Below are 21,631 nucleotides of genomic sequence, written 5' to 3'. Positions count from 1 at the left end.
AGATGTTCTGCCAGGCCTATGGTGGAGGGCAGCAACGGTTTCCATTATAGCTGGCCTCCCCATCCTTCTTCCTTATCTGAATTTCCAATTGGGGATCCTGAATGTTTCTCCCAGGATCGCCTTGGTCTTGTTGCCAATAAATGGGCGCCAGTTGATTTATTAACAGAAAACATTTTTAAAGTTTAAAATGAATTTTTATATACTGTATTTATTGTATGACATTTTAACTTGATGTTAGCCACTCCGAGCCCAGCTTGGCCAGGAAGACAGCAGGATAGAAATCCAAATAAATAAACCAACAATCAAAAAATAATAATTCATGTATTTAATTAGGTTTTTAATTGTGTATGTTTGTAATCCGTAAATGGCCTGAGGCACTGTGGAAAAGTGTGATATAAATGTTTTAAGTAAATAAGCTAATAAGCAGAAGCTGCTGTACTAGAGTAGAGGTCCTGAGTACAACACTTGAACCTTGATTATATAAATATGCACAAAAAGGCACAATATTGTGGGGCATTAGATATTCACAGATCTCAAACACAGCTAAAATAACCAACCTGAGGCTATCGTTCTTTGGTCACATTATGAGAAGACAAGAGTCAATGGAATAGACAATAAGGCTAGGAAAAGTTGAAGGCAGCAGGAAAAGAGGAAGATGGCATTGAACACACACACGCGCACACACACACACTGGAAATGCCAGATATTAAACCTGGGAACTTCCGCATGCCAAGATTTTCTACACTGAGCTGTGGCTTCCCCTCAAACATACAAGTGGCTAAAAAGCAACCAAAGTAACATCTGAATTAGCCTTTCACAGAAAAATGGGAAATCTCTTTTACCAGCTCCCCTGTAAAAGCTCCAAAACCCTACATATTTAAATCTGGCCACATGGTGGTGCTTTATGAATGAAAATGAATAGCCCAAACATGTAGTTCTGCTTCATGCATTTTATGAAGTGGGTTGGAGACTAGAAAAGAGATACTTGGTGAAAGAGAAAACCCCGGTGAATTAAAAGCAACAACCTCGTTTCTCATGTGCCGCTCGGCTCGCTTTTTGAGTGCTTAGAACCAAAGATGAATGCCACTCTTCCTCTATATTTTATGACTGTGTACAGGTCCCCAACAAAATATCACATCACAACTGCATCTGAACGTCATTAGCGAAGCTTGCTTGCTCCCGATGAGCCTTGTGGCGACTACATTGATCAGGCAGCAGCTAACAGGAATCGTGGCCTCTGTGCATGGTATGCGGTGCTCAAGAGCAAGAACTGTCCTGTGGACCTGACACGGTCACTCTCAATAGTGAACCATGTGGCAGAATATACAGCAATGCTCCAGCTGCCCTTGTTACCCTACCCTAGCCAAGCTCACAAGGCACTTCAGATGGAGTCACTCAAGACAGATAGCAGATCACGGGTTTCACAGCAGGCCTAGAGTTAACCAAGTATATGGTCAGGCTCTGCAGGACCTTGGAGAGTTCCAAGAGATGGTAGATCTTGATCCACAACAGTCCAGAACTTCCCTGAGCCCTCTTAACCTCTTATTGCCCTGAACTGGATGGCCCAGGCTAGCTGAACCTCATCGGATCTCGGAAGCTAAGCAGGGTCAGCCTTGGTTAGCACTTGGGTGGGAGACCACCAAGGAAGTCCAGTGTTGTGATGCAGAGGCAGGCAATGGCAAACCACCTCTGAACACCTCTTGCCTGAAAACCTTATGGGGTCGCCTTAAGCCAGCTGCAACTTGACAGCACTTTCCACCACCACTTATCCTCGAGCTGGAATCCTGTGCCCTCCAGTAAATTTTGCAGGCAACTGGAAGAAGCCTCGCTCTGGGAAGCCATCCAACGGCCTCAGACGGTGCCCAAGGAGAATGAACAATTTTTGGGTGGTTCTTTTCAGACACTAAACTGCCCTTTCCAGATTTGAAGCTAGTGAGTCCTTTTTCTTTGTACAGAGGCCTCCAAGGAGTTCCAGTTCAGATTTCAAATCTGGAGGGTTTGGAAACTGTGAGGTCTCCTGGGCGGATGGCCATGGCTTGGGGTAAGAGATTGAGAAATCACTAATGGAAAAAGTTTCAGGGATCTGTAACAGCCACCACCTCCTTACAGTGACCAACGAAGGAAAGAGAACCATAATCACCTGTGTAATGAACTATACCAGACTGTGGACCTGGGAACATTATCAATTGGTGTCTACCAGAGACTTCTATGCAGGTCTACCTTTGCCTTTCCACTTGGGCCTTTCCACTTGGTAATGACATCTGTGCATTGTATTCTTGCCCTTCCATATGGACCAGTTGTGGGATCTCCAATTTAAAGGTACTGCTTCATGCCCAAGGAAGCATAGTATAGCCCGATCTCTTCAGATCTCAGAAGCTAAGCAGGGTCAGTACTTGGAAGGGAGACCACCAAGAAAGGTTCTGCCGAGGAAGGCAATGGCAAACCACCTCTGCTTCTCACTTATCTTGAAAGCCCCTTGCTGGGGTCACCATAAGTCAGCTGTGACTTGGTGGGACTTTGCACACACACACACACACATACTTCATGCACAAAACTGCCAAACTAGCAAGCAATGCATATTTGCAAAAAGAATTCTTCCCCCTCCCCATGGGAGAGGAGCAGTGGCTGAATGGTAGAGCATCTACTTTGCTTGCAGAAGGCCCCAGGTTCAATCCCTGGCATCTCCAGGTAAAAGGATATACCAGTGGCCTGACTCAGTATAAGGCAGCTTTATGTATTCACGTGTTCAAACCGGTGCTTTCAAAAATGTCCTCCCCAACAAAGATGTTTGACATTTACAGCAATCTAAATCCCTTGAAAAATAAGGCTTCTAGGCTGGCATCAAATTTTATCAACTTTAGAAATGGAAAAATCCTAATGCAAGCATGTTGCTGTCTGTGGGTTTTAAAAAATAAGTTTATAGTTTTATTCCCCACCAACAAATCACTCGAGGCCAAATTGATTCCTGGCTTTGCGGCCATTCATTTTTCGCTATTATTACCCTTTTTTCTCCAGTAAACTGTCCTGATGATCTAGCACTAAGATCTTCTGCACAACAGAGCACACAACCAATACCTGAAGCGATGAAAAGAGAAAACAAAACACAGCAACACAAACATGGATTTTGAGCCCTCGGGCGTCAGCAGCCTTTTGGCACCCAATGGAAATGTTCAGACCTCACCAAAAAAATTGTCCTATTTAGGCTGCGTTATTAATCTCACTTGCTTGGGAGTCAGCTACACTGAACTCACTTGGACTTACTTCTGAGTAAACATGCAACAGGTGTATCAGACCCACGGAAAAAGCAGGGCTGATGCCCACCTTCTGCTCTACACGTCCATCGATTCTGCTTCTCATTTTTTGGAATCCTGTGTAAGGGCGCAGTGTCCCTTTTGCGAGGGGCTGGCACACACGAGGGAAAGGCTGGCAGGGACTGGCAGAACGGTTCAACTGCCTTGCCTTCCAGCACTGAGGCAGGAAGAAGCAAACTATACGGCCTGCATATCTTCACCAAGCTTCTGCGTTACCTCCAGTAGCCTCTTCAGCGTTTGGTAGTCTGAGGAAAGCTGCTTTATTTTCTGCATCTGAGCTGGGTCAGACTGGGCACACTTTTCCAGTTCTTCCATTTGAACGGCACACTCTGCCATTTCTTCTTGGATGGTCTGTGGAAGAAGATCGCATATTTCATCATGACATTAAAAAAAAATAAGGCCAAGGCCAATGGTGGAAAACAGGTAAAAATATATTTTATTGCTTAGTTAAAGTTCCTTACGCATTTCGCCCAAGAGGCTTCTTCAGGGGGATCTGTTAGTCTTGCAGTGGTTTTTCAAGGCAGAGTATAAGATCAGTAGCCATTTCAAATATCATAATGACCCATGAAAGACGCCACCCCAGACTCAATAACAGATACCCAAGCCTTCAAAGATCTCAGGCAGAGGGTTTTCCCAATCCTGTGTTATCTGAAGGCCAAACCTGATGAGACATGGAACATTCCATGACCAGAGATCCCAACATTTTTAAACATTTGAATTAAGATCACAGGTAGAAGGGATGGGGCGGGCTTAAGCTTCCTCCACCACGCCATTGTCCTGATTTGGAGTTGCTATATGCCTAGCATAGCCAGGCTGTAGTGCCAACTCCCCAGGAAGAATTGGGGGTGGGGGCGGTACCTGGTGCACAGGCAGCACACTGGCTTGCTTATGTCATTTCCAGTTCAGTAGCACCTTAGAGACCAACAAGATTTTTTGTGTTATAAGCTTTCGAGAGTCAAGGCTCCTTTTGTTAGGTACAAGATACAAGGACTTGTATCTGATGAAGGGAGCTTTGACTCTCGAAAGCTTATATCCTAAAAATCTTGTTGATCTCTTAGGCGCCACTGGACTCAAATCTAGCTGATCTACTGCAGACCAACGCGGCTAACCCCCTGAAGCTATCTTTATGAAAAGAGGTTTTTGTAAGAGACTGCACCACACAAAAAATACAACTCAGACAGCAAGCCTCTCAGAGCAGGAACTTAGTCTTTACTCAGTAAAGAACCATGAACAAGGATTCAGCAATATTAGTTACAATAATAGATCTTGTGGATAATGTTCCATTCCTGAATAGAGTTCCAGAGACACCATCACAAGACCTGGGACTGAGTTCTGTTCCCCTCTCAACCCATTCTCAGCATTTCTTTTGATTGTTTCCTTTGCCGGGAGCTACAGCAAATGCTGCGAAGGAACCGTTTTATCCAAGACAGAGCTCCAGAGACACCAGTCCCACCACACTTGGCACTATGCTCTGATTCCCAGATTTGTATAATTTTACATTATTTAGATTGACTGTGAACCCTTTGGGGATGGAAATACATTTGGAGGGAAAAAACTGCTGGAAGTTGTTCCGAGCCCATGGGATACAATGGGTTATAAATCAAAGAAAGAAATAGCTATGACATATCCTGAAACAGGATTTCCCTGAATAGGAATTGCAGTCTCTTACCTGTAATCTCTGCAGTCGGGATTGTTTACCCAACAGATCAGGTAATGGTGCCTTCTCGGCATCTAAACTGGCTTTGATACTGGACAGTTTCTTCTGCAAGGCTTTAAAGACGGCATCGAAGTCTAAATGCTGAGATACCAATGCCTAGGCAAAAGGGGAAAAATACAATGGCTTTCATACCAATCCTAACTATACAGAGCCAGTGTGGTGTAGTGGTTAAGAGTGGTGGTTTGGAGCAGCGGATGTTAATCTGGTGAACTGGGTTGGTTTCCCCACTGCTGCACATGAAGCCAGCTGGGTGACCTTGGGCTAGTCACAGCTCTTAGAGCTCTCTCAGCCCCACCTACCTCATAGGGTGTCTGTTGTGGGGAGGGGAAGGTGATTGTAAGCTGGTTTGATTCTTCCTTAAGTGGTAGAGAAAGTCGGCACATAAAAACCAACTTTTCTTCTTCTTCTATACGATTCACTCGCCTTGTCTCCACAGCCCAAACCCACAACACAGATGCCTCAGCAAATCAACTTCTACATAACAGCAGGCTTTATCCGGAAATAATCCATTGTCTTAGTGGTTGACTCGGGAAGCTCCTCACCTGCAGCCTTCTTTTCCTTTGAAGCAGCCCTTTGTGTATGTGCTCTCTTTCTTTTGTGGCATCAGCTGCCTCAGCCAACAGCGACTTGGCCCTCTCCTCGTCAAAGATGCTATTCAGGAAATCCTTTTTCAGCTGTAACATCAGGAGCTGTTCCTTAAAGCGGGAGCTTTCAGCCAAAAATTCCTGTAGAAAACAACAAATCAGTGATTACAGCAAATCTCAAACTGTTCTCCCAATAATCTTGGAGTGGTGGTGGTGGGGGGTGTCCCTCAATTAGAAGATCAGTAATGGCAGAGAGTTTTCCTTGAATGTCAGCTTGCCCACCACTACTTATCTATCCTCAAAACACGCAGCAGCCAGGACATGTTGGTTGCATCGCTAAATTCATGCTGCATTCACAACCGTCCACATTTCACAAAAGTTTAGTGCCCGTCCTAGAACCTGTCCCCAAATCCTCTAGAGTTTGCAGTGGTTTTGTGGAAGTGAGAGAGCTGAAACATACCAGGCCCTTGAAGATCGATGAATAGATTTCAGGGTATGTTTTTAAAATTTTGAATAGCAACCATAGGATCATGTGTGTGGGGGTATCTCTTTTCCTTCCGCAGTACGTTCCTGCCCTCAGTCCCCAAATCTGTTATAGGGGAGGGGCTGTGGCTCAGTAGTAGAGCCTCTGTTTGGCATGCAGAAAATCCCACGTTCAATCCCCGGCATCTCCAGTTAAAGGGACTAGGAAAGTGAATGACGTGAATGACCTCTGCCTGAGACCCTGGAGAGCGGCTGCCGGTTGTGGCGAGAATTGTCTGCTTACGTGGAGGGGGGGGGGATTGTTTTCCGTACACTGGTTGACGGATGGAACAAGATTTATCAGAGACCTGGACATGGGAAACTTATTATGGAACAGGATATTTCCAAACAACTTATAGCCATGATTTGTGAAAACTCATCTCCTGGAGAATTTGGGAGGAGGGGGCCGTTTGAGACCCTCCCTAATGATTAAACCTATAAAAGACTAGTCCGGCTGTCGTGTCATCGTCCTTCTCAGGGAGAGACCAGGCTCCACAATTTGTGGTTCTCTCTTCTTTGGAACGACCTCAGAGCGCTCTGATAATGGTTTGTTTGTCTGTCAAATTGTGTGTGGGGTTTTGTTAAATCTGTCAAGTATTATTCTTCTCTTTGCCTTGTAACTCTTTGTAAGTTCAAATAAACCTATATGCTTTACTGTTATATATGTGTGTAGTCTAAGAGTATATGGTCAGTCTTTCCTATCACATTATCTGGCCTTTGCTTTTGGTGAGTAAAGCAGGCAGGGAAATTCCAATTACAAAAAGAACCAAGAAAAGGGAGAAGCAGGAAAATTCTCCCATCACCGGTCTGAGTAGACAATACTGGCTTTGATGGACCAAGGGTCTGATTCAGTATAAGGCAGCTTCATATGTCCATGTGCCCCACTGGCATATTTGCCCTACTAGGACAAATAAAAACTCTTAGGAGAGGGGGATGGAGAACTTGAGATCATGAAAATGGCACAGGGGAAGCATAAAAAAACCAGTCTTCCTCCCTGTCTCACTGCCCTGTCTCATCCCCCTCCCCAGCTCCTATTTTCCGATTTACAGATCTTTCAGCATCCTGTTTGTTTTCACTACCAACGGGCCTTGGGTTGACTAAGCGATGTGGAAAGAGATAGAAAGCTGGAAAATCACTTATTCATTGTGACAAAGATTTGATGTAAGGAATAAAAACCATGGGAAAAAATTATCTATTGAGCTATCAAATGTTCCACTTGATTCCTAAGAATGCTGCCCGAAGGAGAGTTATACCCTTCTATGCCTACTCAAATCAATGGGCTTAGAAGGGTTGTAGGATTGTACTGTACATTTTTAAGTGGCGTTAAACAGAAATGGCATCACGATATTAACTACGGCCAGGGCAAGTGTGCCAGGTGCATAAATATCCAGGCTGCTGGCTTTAGAAAGTGCTTCTCTTGATGTAAGGTTACCTTTTAGTAACATTGGCAGGGGGCCTTGCTTGTGGACTTTCCAATTCTTGAGGTGAAGCTGGCTAGGACTTTGGTCTAGGCCTTCTCCATGGCAGCCTCTGCACTGGACTATTTTGCCATTTCCAGTAAGTGGAGGATTGTAGGGCATATCCCGCATCCTCTTCCATACCCACTTGGAAAATAATAATTGGGCAGTATGTCCTGAGTTGCTAGGCAACCGCTGCCAAGTCCTACCTCATGCCCCTTCTTCTAGCATCCACAAAATTGTCATCCAAGGATGCAGAGCGATTCCAGGAGCAACTGCCCAACTTTGTGTCTTCAGCCTGCACTGCCCAAGGTCCTTGCAATATGCAAGGCTACTCTTCATAAAGATGGACATTTTGTGAGTTAAAAATAAAGGTTATCTCCTCTAGTAAAGGCTATCTCCTTGGGGTTGTTTCGACAGCTGTCAAAATGCATGTATCAGCAAAAAAAAAAGTTTTCACAGACAACTTTTGGCCTCCCCAGCATTGTGGAGATTCTCTGTCACCTCAATCTGAAGCAAGAAAGCATCTGTCAGGGTCGGATCAGAGACATTTGCTGTGGTGTCCAGGAGCCTTTGAGCTGACGGTTTCCACAGCTGGAACTCCCTGAGAGGGTTTTGAAAGCGCTGCCTCAGTTCTGTCTCCGTCTCCGTGCTCATTTTAAACGTCTTTCCCTTCAGGCTGTAAGAATGGACAGACAAAAAAGATGAAGTTTAAACCCGAGGAGAAAAAACATCCCACTCCTTTGCGAGAGGCTGCCTCCATAGCTTGCTCTCAGAAAACAAAGGCCCTCAGTCTTTGCTTCATATACACCCTGTCTTCTTGCCCTGGGGCAGCTGCTTCTGCCAGTCAGATTATGAAAAAAACCTTTTTTTAGATACCAAGACAGACATTCATTTCTAGAGCACCTGCCAAGGAGAATTACCAAATATAAAGCTGGCCTTGTAACTGTGACTCTCAAACAACCTTTTAAAACTACTTATAACTAATATATCTTTCAGCTAGAAGAATAACAAGCACACCATACTGGACCCAAGGGTGCGATCTAGCACATTTTAGCTGCAATGCTGCTGAAGTCGCTGCTTACCTTGCTTGTAAACTGACAGGCCATTCCTGCGCCCAGTGGTGCCCGGGCATGGCATGGCCAAGGTGCTGCTGCTGTGCCTCCAAAGAGGTTTGGAGGCTGCCATGAGCAGTAAAAAGGGCTTTTAAAATGTTTTTAAAAATGGGGGGGGGGGGACCCAAAGAGAAAAGTGATGCTGCACCAGCAAAAACTGCGGAGGTGTAGGGGGGGGCATTCCCAGGCTGGAAGGGGTTAGGAAGAACAAGAGTTGGTTTTTATATGCCAACTTCCTCTACCACTTTAGGGAGACTGGCTACTCAGACCAGCAGTGGCTCTCCATGGTCCCAGCTCAAGCTCTTGCACATCACCTACTGCCAAATCCTTATAGCTGGAGATGCCGGGGGTTGTATCTGGGACCTTCTGCATGCAAAGCAGAGGCGTCACCATTTAGCCACACCCTCTACACACGCACCACAGTGTTCTGCATTTGATCTGTGTCGTAGTGGTTTTTACAGAGAAGGGATGAAATCACTTTGAAATAGTCACATCGTTATGTGCTCCCTTCTTTCCTGAGCAGTGAAAAGTCGCAGGGGTGGGTAGCAGGGTTTAGCCCTGGAAACATATTGTGTGTTTTGTGGGTGGCAAACCGATAAACAACATTCATCTACCAGGCAGCATCAGCTGCATTAAAAGGAAGTCACATCTACTGTATTTATTTATTTGTAATAATTTATCCCGCTCTCTATCTGAAGCAGTCCAAAGCTTTTGCTTCTAGACGCCTCCAGAAGTCAGATCCATTTCTCCCTTGCTGGATTTTTTGCAGCTCCAAACTAATTCTCTCTCTACCTTGCAAACATTGTTTGAACCTGAAAACCAAAGGAGATGAGAGACCAGGAATTCCATGAATGGAGCTCCCGGCAGCTTTTTTTTTAAAAAAATTCAATTTTCAAGTATGGGGAGGCTAATTATTGCAAGGGGAGAAAGGGGGATTAAACCTTCCCTTCTGCGCTGTATCCCCAACCAGAAGTGGCTGGAGATGCTATTTACCCTGCTGTGGGAAACATACACGCAGCTGATATAGGTACCTGTATGGTATGACCTTCAGCGTCACTTGGGAAATACACAGGTCCCAGCTGCCAGCAGCTACAAGCGTTAAAAGGCCTTTCAAGAAGCATCTTCCATTCTCTAATACTTATTGGTAAAACATTGTTAGTTATTAGTGAATCAAGGAGAAGAATCACATGAGCTTAGTTGCGAAGGGGAAAGAAGAATGACATGAGCTTAGTTGTGAGGGGGAAAGAGGGCCCTGTCTTTTTCTGCCACTCCTTCCTCAATTCCTGCTACAAGGCTTTGTACGGTTGCCACTCCCTTCAAACAAAGCCAAGCTGGAAAAAGCTGCCAACAGCCGCCTCTGCTGTGGCAAATTTTCAAGCCTTCCATTCTTGCTGTTTGTCTCTGGAAAGCGTCCTAGTTTTGTTTCTAAAATCTGAATGCCTGGTTCTCCCGTAACAAACTATTTAATTAACACAAACCTCTTTCAGCTTGCCAGCACGGCCTGTATTTGACACAAGCGCAAACAGAATGCAACCTTGTTATTGCTCAGCCGATGATCTTTTCTCCAGGTTTGCAAAAGGTTTGCAAAAGGCTATAGGCACTTTGCTTCCTGATTTCAGTTGGCCGGGAAGCGGAAATCCTTTGCCAAAGCTCAGAGTGAGCGAGCAAGAGAGGCGGGGTTTGCCATTTCTCCTGCTTGAATGTAAGCAGGAAGAGACAGGATAGGACCACTCAGAGGGGAAGGAAACCATCAAAACAAACTTGGAGAAGAGGACCATGAGCAGGCAAACAGCAATTCATTTCTGCCTTTGCTGCTCCCTGCATAGTATTTGGCTCTATCACTTGAAAAGCTAGTACCAAATCACTGACATTTTCACACACAAGCATAGATAGGCTGCCGAATCCCAAACACTGGCTTTAAAGGTATGGTCTCAAACAGTGACCCGTAAAGCTGAAGATTAGTACAATCCTGTCTCCTATAAGAAGCAGCTTGATCCACTTCCTAGCCTGAAATCCTCAGCCCTTCAAAGTTCATTGAAGTCAGAACATAAGAAAAACCATGCTGGATCAGACCAAGGTCCATCAAGTCCAGCAGTATGTTCACACAGTGGCCAACTAGGTGCCTCTAAGAAGCCCCCAAACAAGATGACTGCGGCTGCATCCTGCCTGTGTTCCAAAGCACCTAATATAATAGGCATGCTCCTCTGATAAAGCAGAGAATAGGTATCATGACTAGTATCCATTTTGACTAGTAGCCATCATGACTAGTATCCATTTTGACAAGTAGCCATGAATACCCCTCTCCTCCATGAACATGTCCACTCCCCTCTTAAAGTTGGCAGCAATCACCACATCCTGGGGCAGGGAGTTCCACAATTTAACTATGCGTTGTGTGAAGAAATACTTTTATCTCTTCTGAATTTCTTACCCTCCAGCTTCAGCAGATGACCCTGCATTCTAGTATTATGATAGAGGGAGAAAAGCTTCTTCCTGCCCACTCTCTCCATGTGTGTGTGTAAAGTGCCGTCAAGTCACAGCCGACCTCCGTACCATGCATAATTTGATAGACCTCTATCATGTCTCCCCTTAGCCATCTTCTTTCCAAGCTAAACAGCCCTAAGCTTTTTAACCGCTCCTCATAGGGCAGTTGCTCTAGCCCCGTGATCATTTTGGTTGCTCTTTTCAGCTGGCTAAGAAGAGTGTACCTCTATACAGGATTGCGCTGTGGGTTTCTGAAGCACTGTTCTCCACTCCACATCTAAAATCAACCTTCTCTCTATCTGGTAATTGTGAGTTGGTTGGGTCCTATGGGAAGACTAGACTCTCACAAACAAAAGGCTGTCTGGTGGAGGCAGTTTGTGGGCGAAAAAAGAGACTTCCATCTAGTTGTAGCAGTAAAATCCACTGGAGAGGAAGAGACAAAAAGGGGGCTCCAGATGCTCTTTTGGCTTGCCTTTGCTCTCTCTCATGATGTAGACTAATGCCCAGACCATGACAGAGACAGACCAATAAAGCAAGTCACCACCAGGGTTGGGGTGATTTCTGACATGCTGCCGCCAACCCCCCCCCCACCATTTGTGGCGACAGCTGCCATTTCCTGCTTCTCTGGTAGGGCCTCTTAAAAAGTCTTCTGCAAAGCAGCCGTAACCAAAGCTATTAAATTTAACATTACGATCCACCTGGTTGACTTGTTATTTTTATAGCTGGCAGATAAATCTAAATCAGGCTCTTACTTGCATTGTTTCCATACTGCCAGAGCCACCTAATCCCTCTGACGTTGCTTATTTTAAACTGCTGCCCCTCTCCCGACTGGAAAATACCTTTGATATTCCCGGATTGCACATAACACGCTGTCCGACAGCGGCTGCATGTCCTGTGAAAACCTGAACAGCTCCTTAAGTTGAGTCTTCAGCCTCTCGACCTTGGACTCCTCTTCTGTAAGAGCTGCTCTTGTTGCCTTCAATGCAAAAACACAGCCTTTAAATACACAGTCAATCAGTTCTCCTGGTATATATTTTCATGCTGCCTCTAGAGAAAACTAATATGCTCAAGATGAGAGCTATTTTACCATTGGGCTTCTTGCCTAGTACAGTTCTGTCGTCCGCATAATCCAAACTATAGTACACTCTGCTTTTAAGACCCAGATTTCCAACAACAGTGAAATATTTTATCAAAACTGAGAGAGGAGTGAGTGTTGGTTTAGGACTTGGGGAGCCCCAGGTGCAAATCCCCCCCCAAAGGTTTAAAGTTCACTAACAGCGCGTTCCTGACCTTTAAGAGCGAAAGCGGTTAGGAGGCCAGAAAGGTGCTGAGCCAGCATTGGGGTCCTCCATGCCGGCGTCTGGCCTACTTACGCCACCGTAAGTGGCCCCAATGCCAGTGGGGAGGGCCGGACGCTGGTCACCACCATGGCAGCAACGCCCCAGGATGCTGGTGGGGCCTTCTGCTGGCATCCCATCTGCGTAAAGGTCCGCACCTGAGTCCCGGGGGGTGTCCTGGGAGGCATTCCGGGGAAGAGGAGATGCCTTTAGGCAGTCTCCTGTCCCCATTCGCCCTGGGTACACCGGTGGCAAGAGGAGTGAGGCTGCGCCTGTTTTTTAGCAGGTGCAGCCTCGCTTTTCTCATTGGGGTGAAAAGTTTGACAAAAAAAGTCTCTAAGAGGCTTTTTTTTTTGTCTTTCGGCAGCCATGGAATGGCTTAGGAGGAGGCGCAGCGGCACCTCCTCCCCGCCGTCCCCGGGGAATGGGCTGTAAGAGCGCAATCCTAAGGAGGGGGGTTTAAGAAGTGCCCATGGATGGTTCAGTCACACTGCCTCCTGAGTGGCCTCCCAGCCTGAAACAGGAAGGCAAAAAAGGTAATAAAAAAAAAAACAACCTGTGAAACTCCTCCATAGGAAACTCGGCACCTGCACATCAGGGCGATCCCAGACTGTAATGAATGCCTCCTTTGATGCCGGTGTTAGCCTTGTGCCAGGAAAACACTGTTGGCGAGGCCATGCCGGCATTCGCAGCTTGCACTGCCACACTGCTCCCTGGAGCTGGCACTAACACCAGCACTGGGGGTCATGCCAGCTCCTAAGCCGGTTCGTCCCCCAGTTAGGATTGGGCTACAAGTGACCTTGGCCTGGTCAATATCACTGAGCCTAATATGTAAACCCACATGGAGCTGCCTTATACTGAATCATACCCTTGGTCCATCAAGGTCACTATTGTCAACTCAGACAGCGGCAGCTCTCCAGGGTCTCAGACGGAGGGGTCTTTCATATCACCTGTACCTGATCCTTTTAGATAGAGATGCTGGGGATTGAACCTGGGACCTTCCACGTGCCAAGCAGATGCTCCACCTCTGAGCCACAGCCCTTCCCACTACTTCTAACGCACAGGTTTGTTGCATGGATCAAACAGAAGGGGAGAATCATGTTTACCATTCTAAGCTCTTTGGAAAAAGAACAGCAATTTTTAAAAAAATGTATCAAAAGGGTACTGGACAGAGGAAAAGCAAAATGCAGGGGAACGGACAATAAGTAGTAACAATGGCACATGCTTGTTCTAATCCCTTTATCTGCACATCTAAGAATATATTTTAATATAATATGTGTATAAAGAAATGCAACTTTAATTTCATTGGAAAGTTACTTTCTGATGAAGGAAGGGCTAGTGCAGATCACGGCTGTAAGAAAGCTGGTTCTTTATGGAGCACAAATCTTCGTCCAGCTTCGTTTCTTCTTTCCTGATCAGTTATTGATACCCTTACCATGTATCTCCTCCACAGAGCGATCAAGTCCTCTTCGCTTCTCACTCGGTCGTTTGGTTCAAAGTTGTTTCTTAGTCTTTGCAGGCTTTTGCGGAACTCTTGGACCTCGGCCTCTAACAGCCTGGCTTGCGAGTGGTAGGCATTTTCTGACCGGAGAGTCTTCATCAGTCTCTCCTCTTCCTCAAGGCATGCCAGCTTCAGCTTCTCCAGTGCTTTTTTCAGTTCCTCCAGCTCATCTTTCATCTTCTCTGCTCCCAGCGGGGAGGTGTTTTGCATCACGCCTGCAGACTGAGCTTCGAGATGTCTCAGTTTCTTCTCACCATTCTTCACATCTTTGGCAATGTCCTGCAGGAAGAAGAGGTTCAGAGTGAACCGGACAGTGTTGGGAATATGTCATGCTGGCATAGTGGTGATGCAACACTGTTGGACTAAGTGCATCATGCTATGGTACCTATACATATATAGAAATTCCAACATATGTTAATTTGTGACCTGGTCTGCAGACGCTTTTGCTCGTGACAATGACTTTGAGCCAAGATGATCAACTCAAGAGGTCTCCTGGCCCCTTGTGTCAACTGGAGTTAGTCTGAATGGGAGATCCTTGAACATTTCTCTGAGGCAGACAAGTGGATAGGCTCTAAACCGGGGAGGAACAGCTGAGATCTTTTTGGGGATGAGTGCTCAGTCTACTTACTCCCTCACTAGGGCTGTTCTCCTCCTAAGGGTATCCAATAGAAAAGACACACCTCAATAATGTTTGATGGTGGCTCAATGTGCAGCAGCAAACCAGAATAATTTTATTTGTATTCTTTCTAGCTTGGCTTGCAATTTTAAAAATACTTGGTCAGTAGTTGGGGCTAGGGGAGGATTTAAGTTGTCAGTAAGGAGGAGGCATGATAGGCTCTTTGATGGGAGTCAGACTGTACAGCCTGTTGTGGCCATATTTTGGAGATAAAAAATAAGGGCAATGGTGCGAATATAGCAATATATATATATATTATTACTCAGTTAAAATCCCCCCCCCCAAAAAAATCCTACGTGTTTCACCAAAAGACCTTGGCTTTATTTTTTATCTCCTGTGTCTGGTGAGGCCCTTTTTCTAGTGGCCATATTTTCGCACATTGGGGTATGAAGTCTGCTACATCAATGTGTGAGGTAAACAGGAAAAAAACTGAAACAGGAGCCAAAAAAACCCCAGGCCATTGGCAACTCTACATCCTATTGTTACCTTGAGCGCTCAAACACAGGTACAAATTCATCTTTTTGGTTCATTTTTTTAATCCTCGCGGCAGCCTTGCAATTTAGGCCCGACAGAGATGGCGCCTTTTTCAAAGCCATCAAGTTGAGCCGAGGCAGGATCCTTAAAACCATGTTTTCTTTTCTACCCTACATGCCGGCTCTCCAAGACCACGCATACAAACGCACAGGCCAGGAAATATGACCAAGAGCCCTTTCTTCCTATGAAATCCCCTTCCTCAGAACTAGTCCCAACAACAGTTGAGTACCTGCAGGGACTTAATTCTGTTTTCTGCCAGTACTTTTCCTCCTTGGCTGAGGCAGCCGTTTAATCTTTCTGTCACACGAGTCAGCCACAGCTGAAACTGGTCAACGTTGGTTTTGTATTGCTGGTGCTCTTGTGTTATCTTCTCAAGCAGTTGGACTCTCCTCTGAAACAAAGAGAAACATGAACCGTGGGGAGAGGGGAAAGTTATCTTTTCTCTTCATTCGTCACATTTTTAAGGCCGAGGACACAAAGGGCCCCATTCTCCTCCCTCTCTCCCCTCCCCTGTCACTTGGCCATTTTAGGAATGTGCATCGTGGTGCGCATCTTGGCCTTCGCCTCAGGACAAAACAGACAGTTCCTAGTCCTGTTGTGCTATGATTCAGTGTTCAGTCTAATGGACACAAAGTTCTGAGGGCCTATAAGGTCATGTCCAGATTTTTTCCCATGCTTTCCTTTTTTTTAAACGAGAGAAAGAGAGAACCCATAACCATGCTAAAATCTTGTCAAAATATCTATGTGGTACTCAAGAAATTTATTTTAAAAATGCTTAGCTTTGCATAACTGGCTCAGCTTCCACAGGAGTGAAAAATAAGGCCAAAGCTGACGGGGCAAAGCCAAGTAAAATATATATTTTATTACTCTGTAACTATTAACTGGCTTAATAATAACAATAACACCACCAATAATAAAAGTAATAATAATGTAAGTAACAATTGGGAACGTGTTTTGCCCTTTCACTCTTCATACTGTTATGTAGCTTAACTCTATTATGTGTAAATAAATATTCCAAGAAAAAATAACAGTGCATGTTATAAGCACCCGCATGAGTCAGAGTAATCCTACACTGGGTGCCCTGGCAAGACCAATCCACAGTAAAGGTGACCCACACGGAATACCAAAAGGCAACATTCTGACCCAGGCCCCTAATCTGAGTTAAAATTTGGCAACAGCATGATTTGTGTGCCTCTTGCCACACTGAAACAACCCTTGCCCAGAACGTGCTGACCAATAAGAAGAAAAATGGCTCTGCTTTTAAAGGTTGCTTCAGAAGTTGTCTTTGCCGTTGACAAATGGAATTTACCTCTTCAGACTTGGCTGTTCCCTCTCACTGGACTCACTGAAACCCTAGACTAAATGCTTGGATTGAAGCTATGCCTCTATACATTTGCACAAATGTGTATAAGACAGAGCAGATTCTGAACAAGTAAACGTGCCTTTGTTCATCTGCCCTCCCCGCTGGCTTTTTCCTGTTTGTTGTGTGCCTGGCACAGACAGTAAGGTAAAGAAAGAGAGTGGGAAGGGGACCAAACAGGAGACAAAAAAGGAGGGAAACCTCACAAGGTACCCCTCCCAAATAAATTTTTACTATATCCCAATGCATTTGAAGACCACCCTTTCTCCGATGGGAAATGCTATTGATTGCACAGAGGCTATGAACATGAACTTGCTGGCTCCTTAGCAAGACAGATTGTTTCTTAAGGAGTTTGCAAATTTAAGTGATCTCAAAAAGCATTTGGATATATAAATACATTTGAGGTTTTCCTCCTTTTTTCTTACAAAAGTAAAGATCCTAAAGAATTGCTGTCACCTGGAGTAGACAGGATTGGGCTGGGTGGGCCAGTGGTCATAATAAAAGGCAGCTTCATATGTTCAGAAGATCACCATTTTTGAGACTTTTCTAGCAAAATTCCAAATTCACCCACATAGGATGGCTATGTACATCTCTGACTTGTTCAAAAGGCTGCCCTCATTGATCTCTCTGTAGGTAGTCAAGGATTCAGGAAATAATCAACAGCCTCTGGGCCAGATTCCAGTTACATGGAACAAACACAAATCACACTTCCCACTAATTTAAACTCAATTAGTATCGAAATCTCCCTCCTCTTCCTGCTACAGCTGGAAAGACAGAATGTCTCCAGTGATTATTTACATTATTTTAACAGCAGACTGCCAATAAGCCTTTTAGGCTTCCTATGGCTGAAGACAAGGAATGGAAAAGAAATCAGCAGCCAAGCTCTAGAAGTGTTTCAGTGGCTGTAACTGAAAGGCTTTGGTGGGTGGGGAACGAAGCCAGAAAGGGTGAGAATTCCCCTTTGGCATTACTCAGGAGCATATGAACTCATTCCAGCAGCAACATCCTGGCTAAAGCAATTTGGAGCTCCAATTAAGAGCTCAACTTATAAGAGTGTGTGTGTGTAAAGTGCCTTCAAGTCGCAGCCGACTTATGGCGACCCCTTTTTGGGGTTTTCATGGCAAGAGACTAACAGAGGTGGTTTGCCAGTGCCTTCCTCTGCACAGCAACCCTGGTATTCCTTGGTGGTCTCCCATCCAAACACTAACCAGGGCCGACACTGCTTAGCTTCTGGATGATGACAATTGCAAGAGAATGAAAAAAAAAAAGTTACAAGCACTGGTAAAAGTGGCAGATCTCAGCTTGTAGCCGATCCTGCCAGTGGCCAACTGCGAGATGTATCCATTGAACACATGAATACATTGAGCTGCCTTATCAGAGCCTTGGTCCATCAAAGTAAGTATTGCCTACTCAGACCGGCAGCGGCTCTCCAGGCTCTCAGGCAGGGGTCTTTCACATCACCTACTTGCCTAGTCCCTTTAACTGGAGATGCCAGGGATTGAACCTGGGACCTTCTGCATGCCAAGCAGATGCTCTACCACTGAGCCACAGCCCCTCCCCAAAGAGGTCACATGAAGCTGCCTTATACTGAATCAGACCCCTGGTCTATCAAAGTCAGTATTGTCTACTCAGACCAGCAGCAGCTCTCCAGGGTCCCAGGCAGAGGTATTTCACATCATCTACTTGCCTAGTTCCTGTAACTGGAGATGCCGAGGATTGAACCTGGGACCTTCTGCATGCCAAGCAGATGCTCTACCACTGAGCCATAGCTCCTCCCCTTACTTGTACATGGTAGGTTGAAATACTCTGGTTGCATGGGGGGAAATTCCATGGCTTGTATCTGCTGGTTGCCAGGTCGGACCCTAGTCTCATAAGACTTGTCTACATCATGAGTTTACCAAGATCCAAAAACTCCACTGATCGTTGAGTTAAAACATAGACTAGCTCTAGAAGGGACCAACATTCCTTCCAAGTCCCAGCATACACCACAAGATAGAATCATCCACTACTCCACTACACATACTGCAAGTTGTTAAAGATAATTCAGACTCTGAGCACCACCCTAAGTGTGAACCAGAGACCTACAGAAGCTCACACCATGACTTCTGGCTCCTCATTCCAGTCCCCAGTTGCTAGGAGCATTCAGAAAAACAGGGCAACCCCATATATGGTCACGTTCAGTTGGGAACTGGAAGCACCCCTATATTTTCACTGAGTTCACTGGATTCATACCATGAGGGAGAAAATCCCTGCAACTGCTGCTTTAGTTTTATTTCTGTTTCTACTTTAGTTTTTTTTCTTACCTGTGCTTCAGTCTTGACTTCTTCATATTCCAGCTTCATCTTTTTTTGTACATCCTCATCTACACTAGGGTCCCCAATCCTATTATACAAAGAAGCAGCTTCCTCCAATAGCCTTTCCAGAAGGGTTGATTGATTGATGACATCATTGAGCAGGACCTGGGCATGGTTCAGCTGCCACTGCTTCTCCTTTAAGCCAAGCTGTAACTCTATGTCGGGCTCCAAGGTCACCTTCATGTTGTGAATCCAGACATTAAATTCATCTTGAGCCTTCAAGTATTCACTCCAGTGCAGCCACACCCACTCAATACGGCTGTTGAGGGAAAGAAGAAAAGCTTAAAATGCTGTGTGAAGTACATACGTATGTGCCGTCAAGTTGCAACCAATTTATGGTGAGCACAGTCAGGGGCTTTCAAGGCAAGTGAGAAGCAGAGGTGGTTTGCCATTGCCTTCCTCTGCACAGTTTTCCTTGGTGGTCCCCCATCCAAGTACCAATCCTGCTTAGCTTCTGAGATCTGACGAGTTTGGCTACATCATACCATTTCATATACCTGTGTGAAGCGGTGATGGCCAAAAGAAACCTATTTCTGGGGAAAACAGGGCCAGATTGTAAAAGTAGAAGCCATCTGCCACTGCAGTGTTGTGGCACAAGCTCACTGATCATCTCCCCTAACATGGATAGGGTTGCCACTATGGTTGCTCTCCAGAACCAGCTGATACCTTTTGCCTAATATTATTGCATGCATAGTTTTTCAAAAATTAAAAAGCCAGCACATGTCAGAAAACATGACCCTTGGGGAGGGTCTGTGGCTCAGTGGAAGAGCCTTTGCTTTGCATGCAGAAGGCCCCAAGTTCAATCCCCGGCATCTCCACTTAAAAAAATGACTAGGCAGTAGGTGATGTGAAAGTCCTCTACCTGAGACCCAGGAGAGCGGCTGCCAGTCTGAGTAGACGATACTGACCTTGATGGACCAATGGTCTGATTTAGTATAAAGCAGTTCCATGTGCGTTCATGTATGCCCATGGTTTAGATTGTTGACATAAGGAGGATAGTGTAGAACTAGAAACTTAAAACATGTCTCTTGGTAGTGGAGTACTAGCTGGTAGCAAGATGACTGAGGGAATGTTTCCCTCTTCTACCCCATGCTCACAAAACATGAATTTTTCATTCATATAAAAGTGCTTCTGAGATTTGTGATCTAAAGCATGGGACAAGTCAAGCAATCTTACTTTTAGTTCAGGGCCAGTTCTCTGTCCATGTTACACAAGCAGCTGGTTGGTGTAACACAACAAGAGGCAGTAGTGAGAAAGAAAGTGTTGGGTGTAGGTTACATGCTTGTGGCCATGCACAACTCCTGGTTTAACTTTCTGCTCTATTTTTAATTGACCCTAATTTAGCTCTCCCATGACAAAAATGCAAGCTGTTCAGATAGTATAACTCCAGGAAGTACAGGTTGAGTATCCCTTATCTGAAGTGTTCCGTATTTTGGATTTTTCTGTATTTTGGAATATTTGCATATACATAACAAATCAGTGGGTTATAGATCAAATCAAGCCTGAACTGACCCTAGAAGCTAAAATGACTAAACTGAGGCTAGCGTATTTTGTCACATCATGAGACGACAAGAGTCACTGGAAAAGACAGTCATGCTAGGAAAAGTTGAGGGCTGCAGGAAAAGAAGAAGACCCAACAAGAGATGGATTGACTCAATAAAGGAAGCCACAGCCTTCAATTTGCAAGATCTGAGCAAGGCTGTCAAAGATAGGACATTTGGGAGGACTTTCATTCATAGGGTCACCATGAGTCGGAAGCGACTTGACGGCACTTAACACACACAATGAGATATTTTGAGGATGGGACCCAAGTCTAAGCATGAAATTCATTTATGTTTTATATACATCTTATACACAGCCTGAAGGTAATTGTATACAATATTTTTTAATAATTTTGTGTATGTGGGGCATTGTGGGGAATCTGCTGTTGGCGCGGCCGGCCTGCACATGTGCCCTTTTATTACCATTTGTGCGCTCTCAAAAGGTTTTCGATTCTGGAGCCTTTTGGATATCGGAATTCTGGATACGGGATACTCAACCTGTAGTAATGATCTCAGGAAGTCACATTCTAATTCATGTGTAAATCTTGTCACAAATGAGTACCTGCTATGACAATATGGTGAAGCTTAAATAATGTTTTATTGTAAGAAAGGCTTCCTGAATGTGGGGGGCTATATAATGTTGAAGACTGAAGTGTTGCTTCACATGGAAGGAGTTGTATATGGCTCCCACACAATCAGACTAGGAGGCCAATCAGAGGAAGGGATATCCTACAAAATGGCAGAGAAAAGTGGACAAAATCTGCCATTTTCAGGCTGAATAACTGCCTCTGGTCTCTGCCATCAGACCTAAAAGATACTGTTGGTAGGCCCCAAGGGTAATGCTTAGCAATATTACCTGTGGCAGTGAGTAATATATATGGCAGTTTCTTCCCACATGGCTTTAACGTCTTTTAGTTTGGATAAAATCTCATGCTTTTTCTCCTCACTGAGGCACCGAAGTAGAGCATCAGCCTTCATTAGTACCAAGTCGACTTTCAACCGGCCTTCAGGCTCCAACTGACAAATTTTCTGTGAAGAGGAAATCACACATCAAAGTTAGACCATCAATAAGTTTTGAAACTGAATCGAAAAGGAAATGCAAACTTTATTTCCATGGCCAGAATTGTTTTTAAAGCTGAAA

At 45.0% G+C, this 21,631-nt stretch overlaps 1 protein-coding gene across 1 annotated transcript in view; it reads right to left on the bottom strand.

The window, feature by feature from the left end:
• SYNE3 (spectrin repeat containing nuclear envelope family member 3) overlaps positions 1–21,631 on the bottom strand; it is a 62,758-nt gene that overhangs the window by 27,553 nt on the left and 13,574 nt on the right. Inside the window, exons 3-11 of the mRNA XM_056851439.1 lie at positions 21,347–21,519; positions 18,899–19,208; positions 15,465–15,626; positions 13,960–14,304; positions 12,027–12,163; positions 8,096–8,270; positions 5,571–5,753; positions 4,981–5,124; positions 3,528–3,662 (exon numbers count right to left, since the gene is read on the bottom strand). Coding sequence (XP_056707417.1) covers positions 3,528–3,662; positions 4,981–5,124; positions 5,571–5,753; positions 8,096–8,270; positions 12,027–12,163; positions 13,960–14,304; positions 15,465–15,626; positions 18,899–19,208; positions 21,347–21,519 — 1,764 coding nt within the window. The remainder of the gene's footprint in view (positions 1–3,527; positions 3,663–4,980; positions 5,125–5,570; positions 5,754–8,095; positions 8,271–12,026; positions 12,164–13,959; positions 14,305–15,464; positions 15,627–18,898; positions 19,209–21,346; positions 21,520–21,631) is intronic.

This window comes from Euleptes europaea, chromosome 6 (assembly GCF_029931775.1).
Source record: "Euleptes europaea isolate rEulEur1 chromosome 6, rEulEur1.hap1, whole genome shotgun sequence".
Classification (NCBI taxonomy): domain Eukaryota; kingdom Metazoa; phylum Chordata; class Lepidosauria; order Squamata; family Sphaerodactylidae; genus Euleptes; species Euleptes europaea.
The sequence above is the reverse complement of the archived record's forward strand: the minus strand, read 5'-3'. Positions and strand labels throughout refer to the sequence as shown.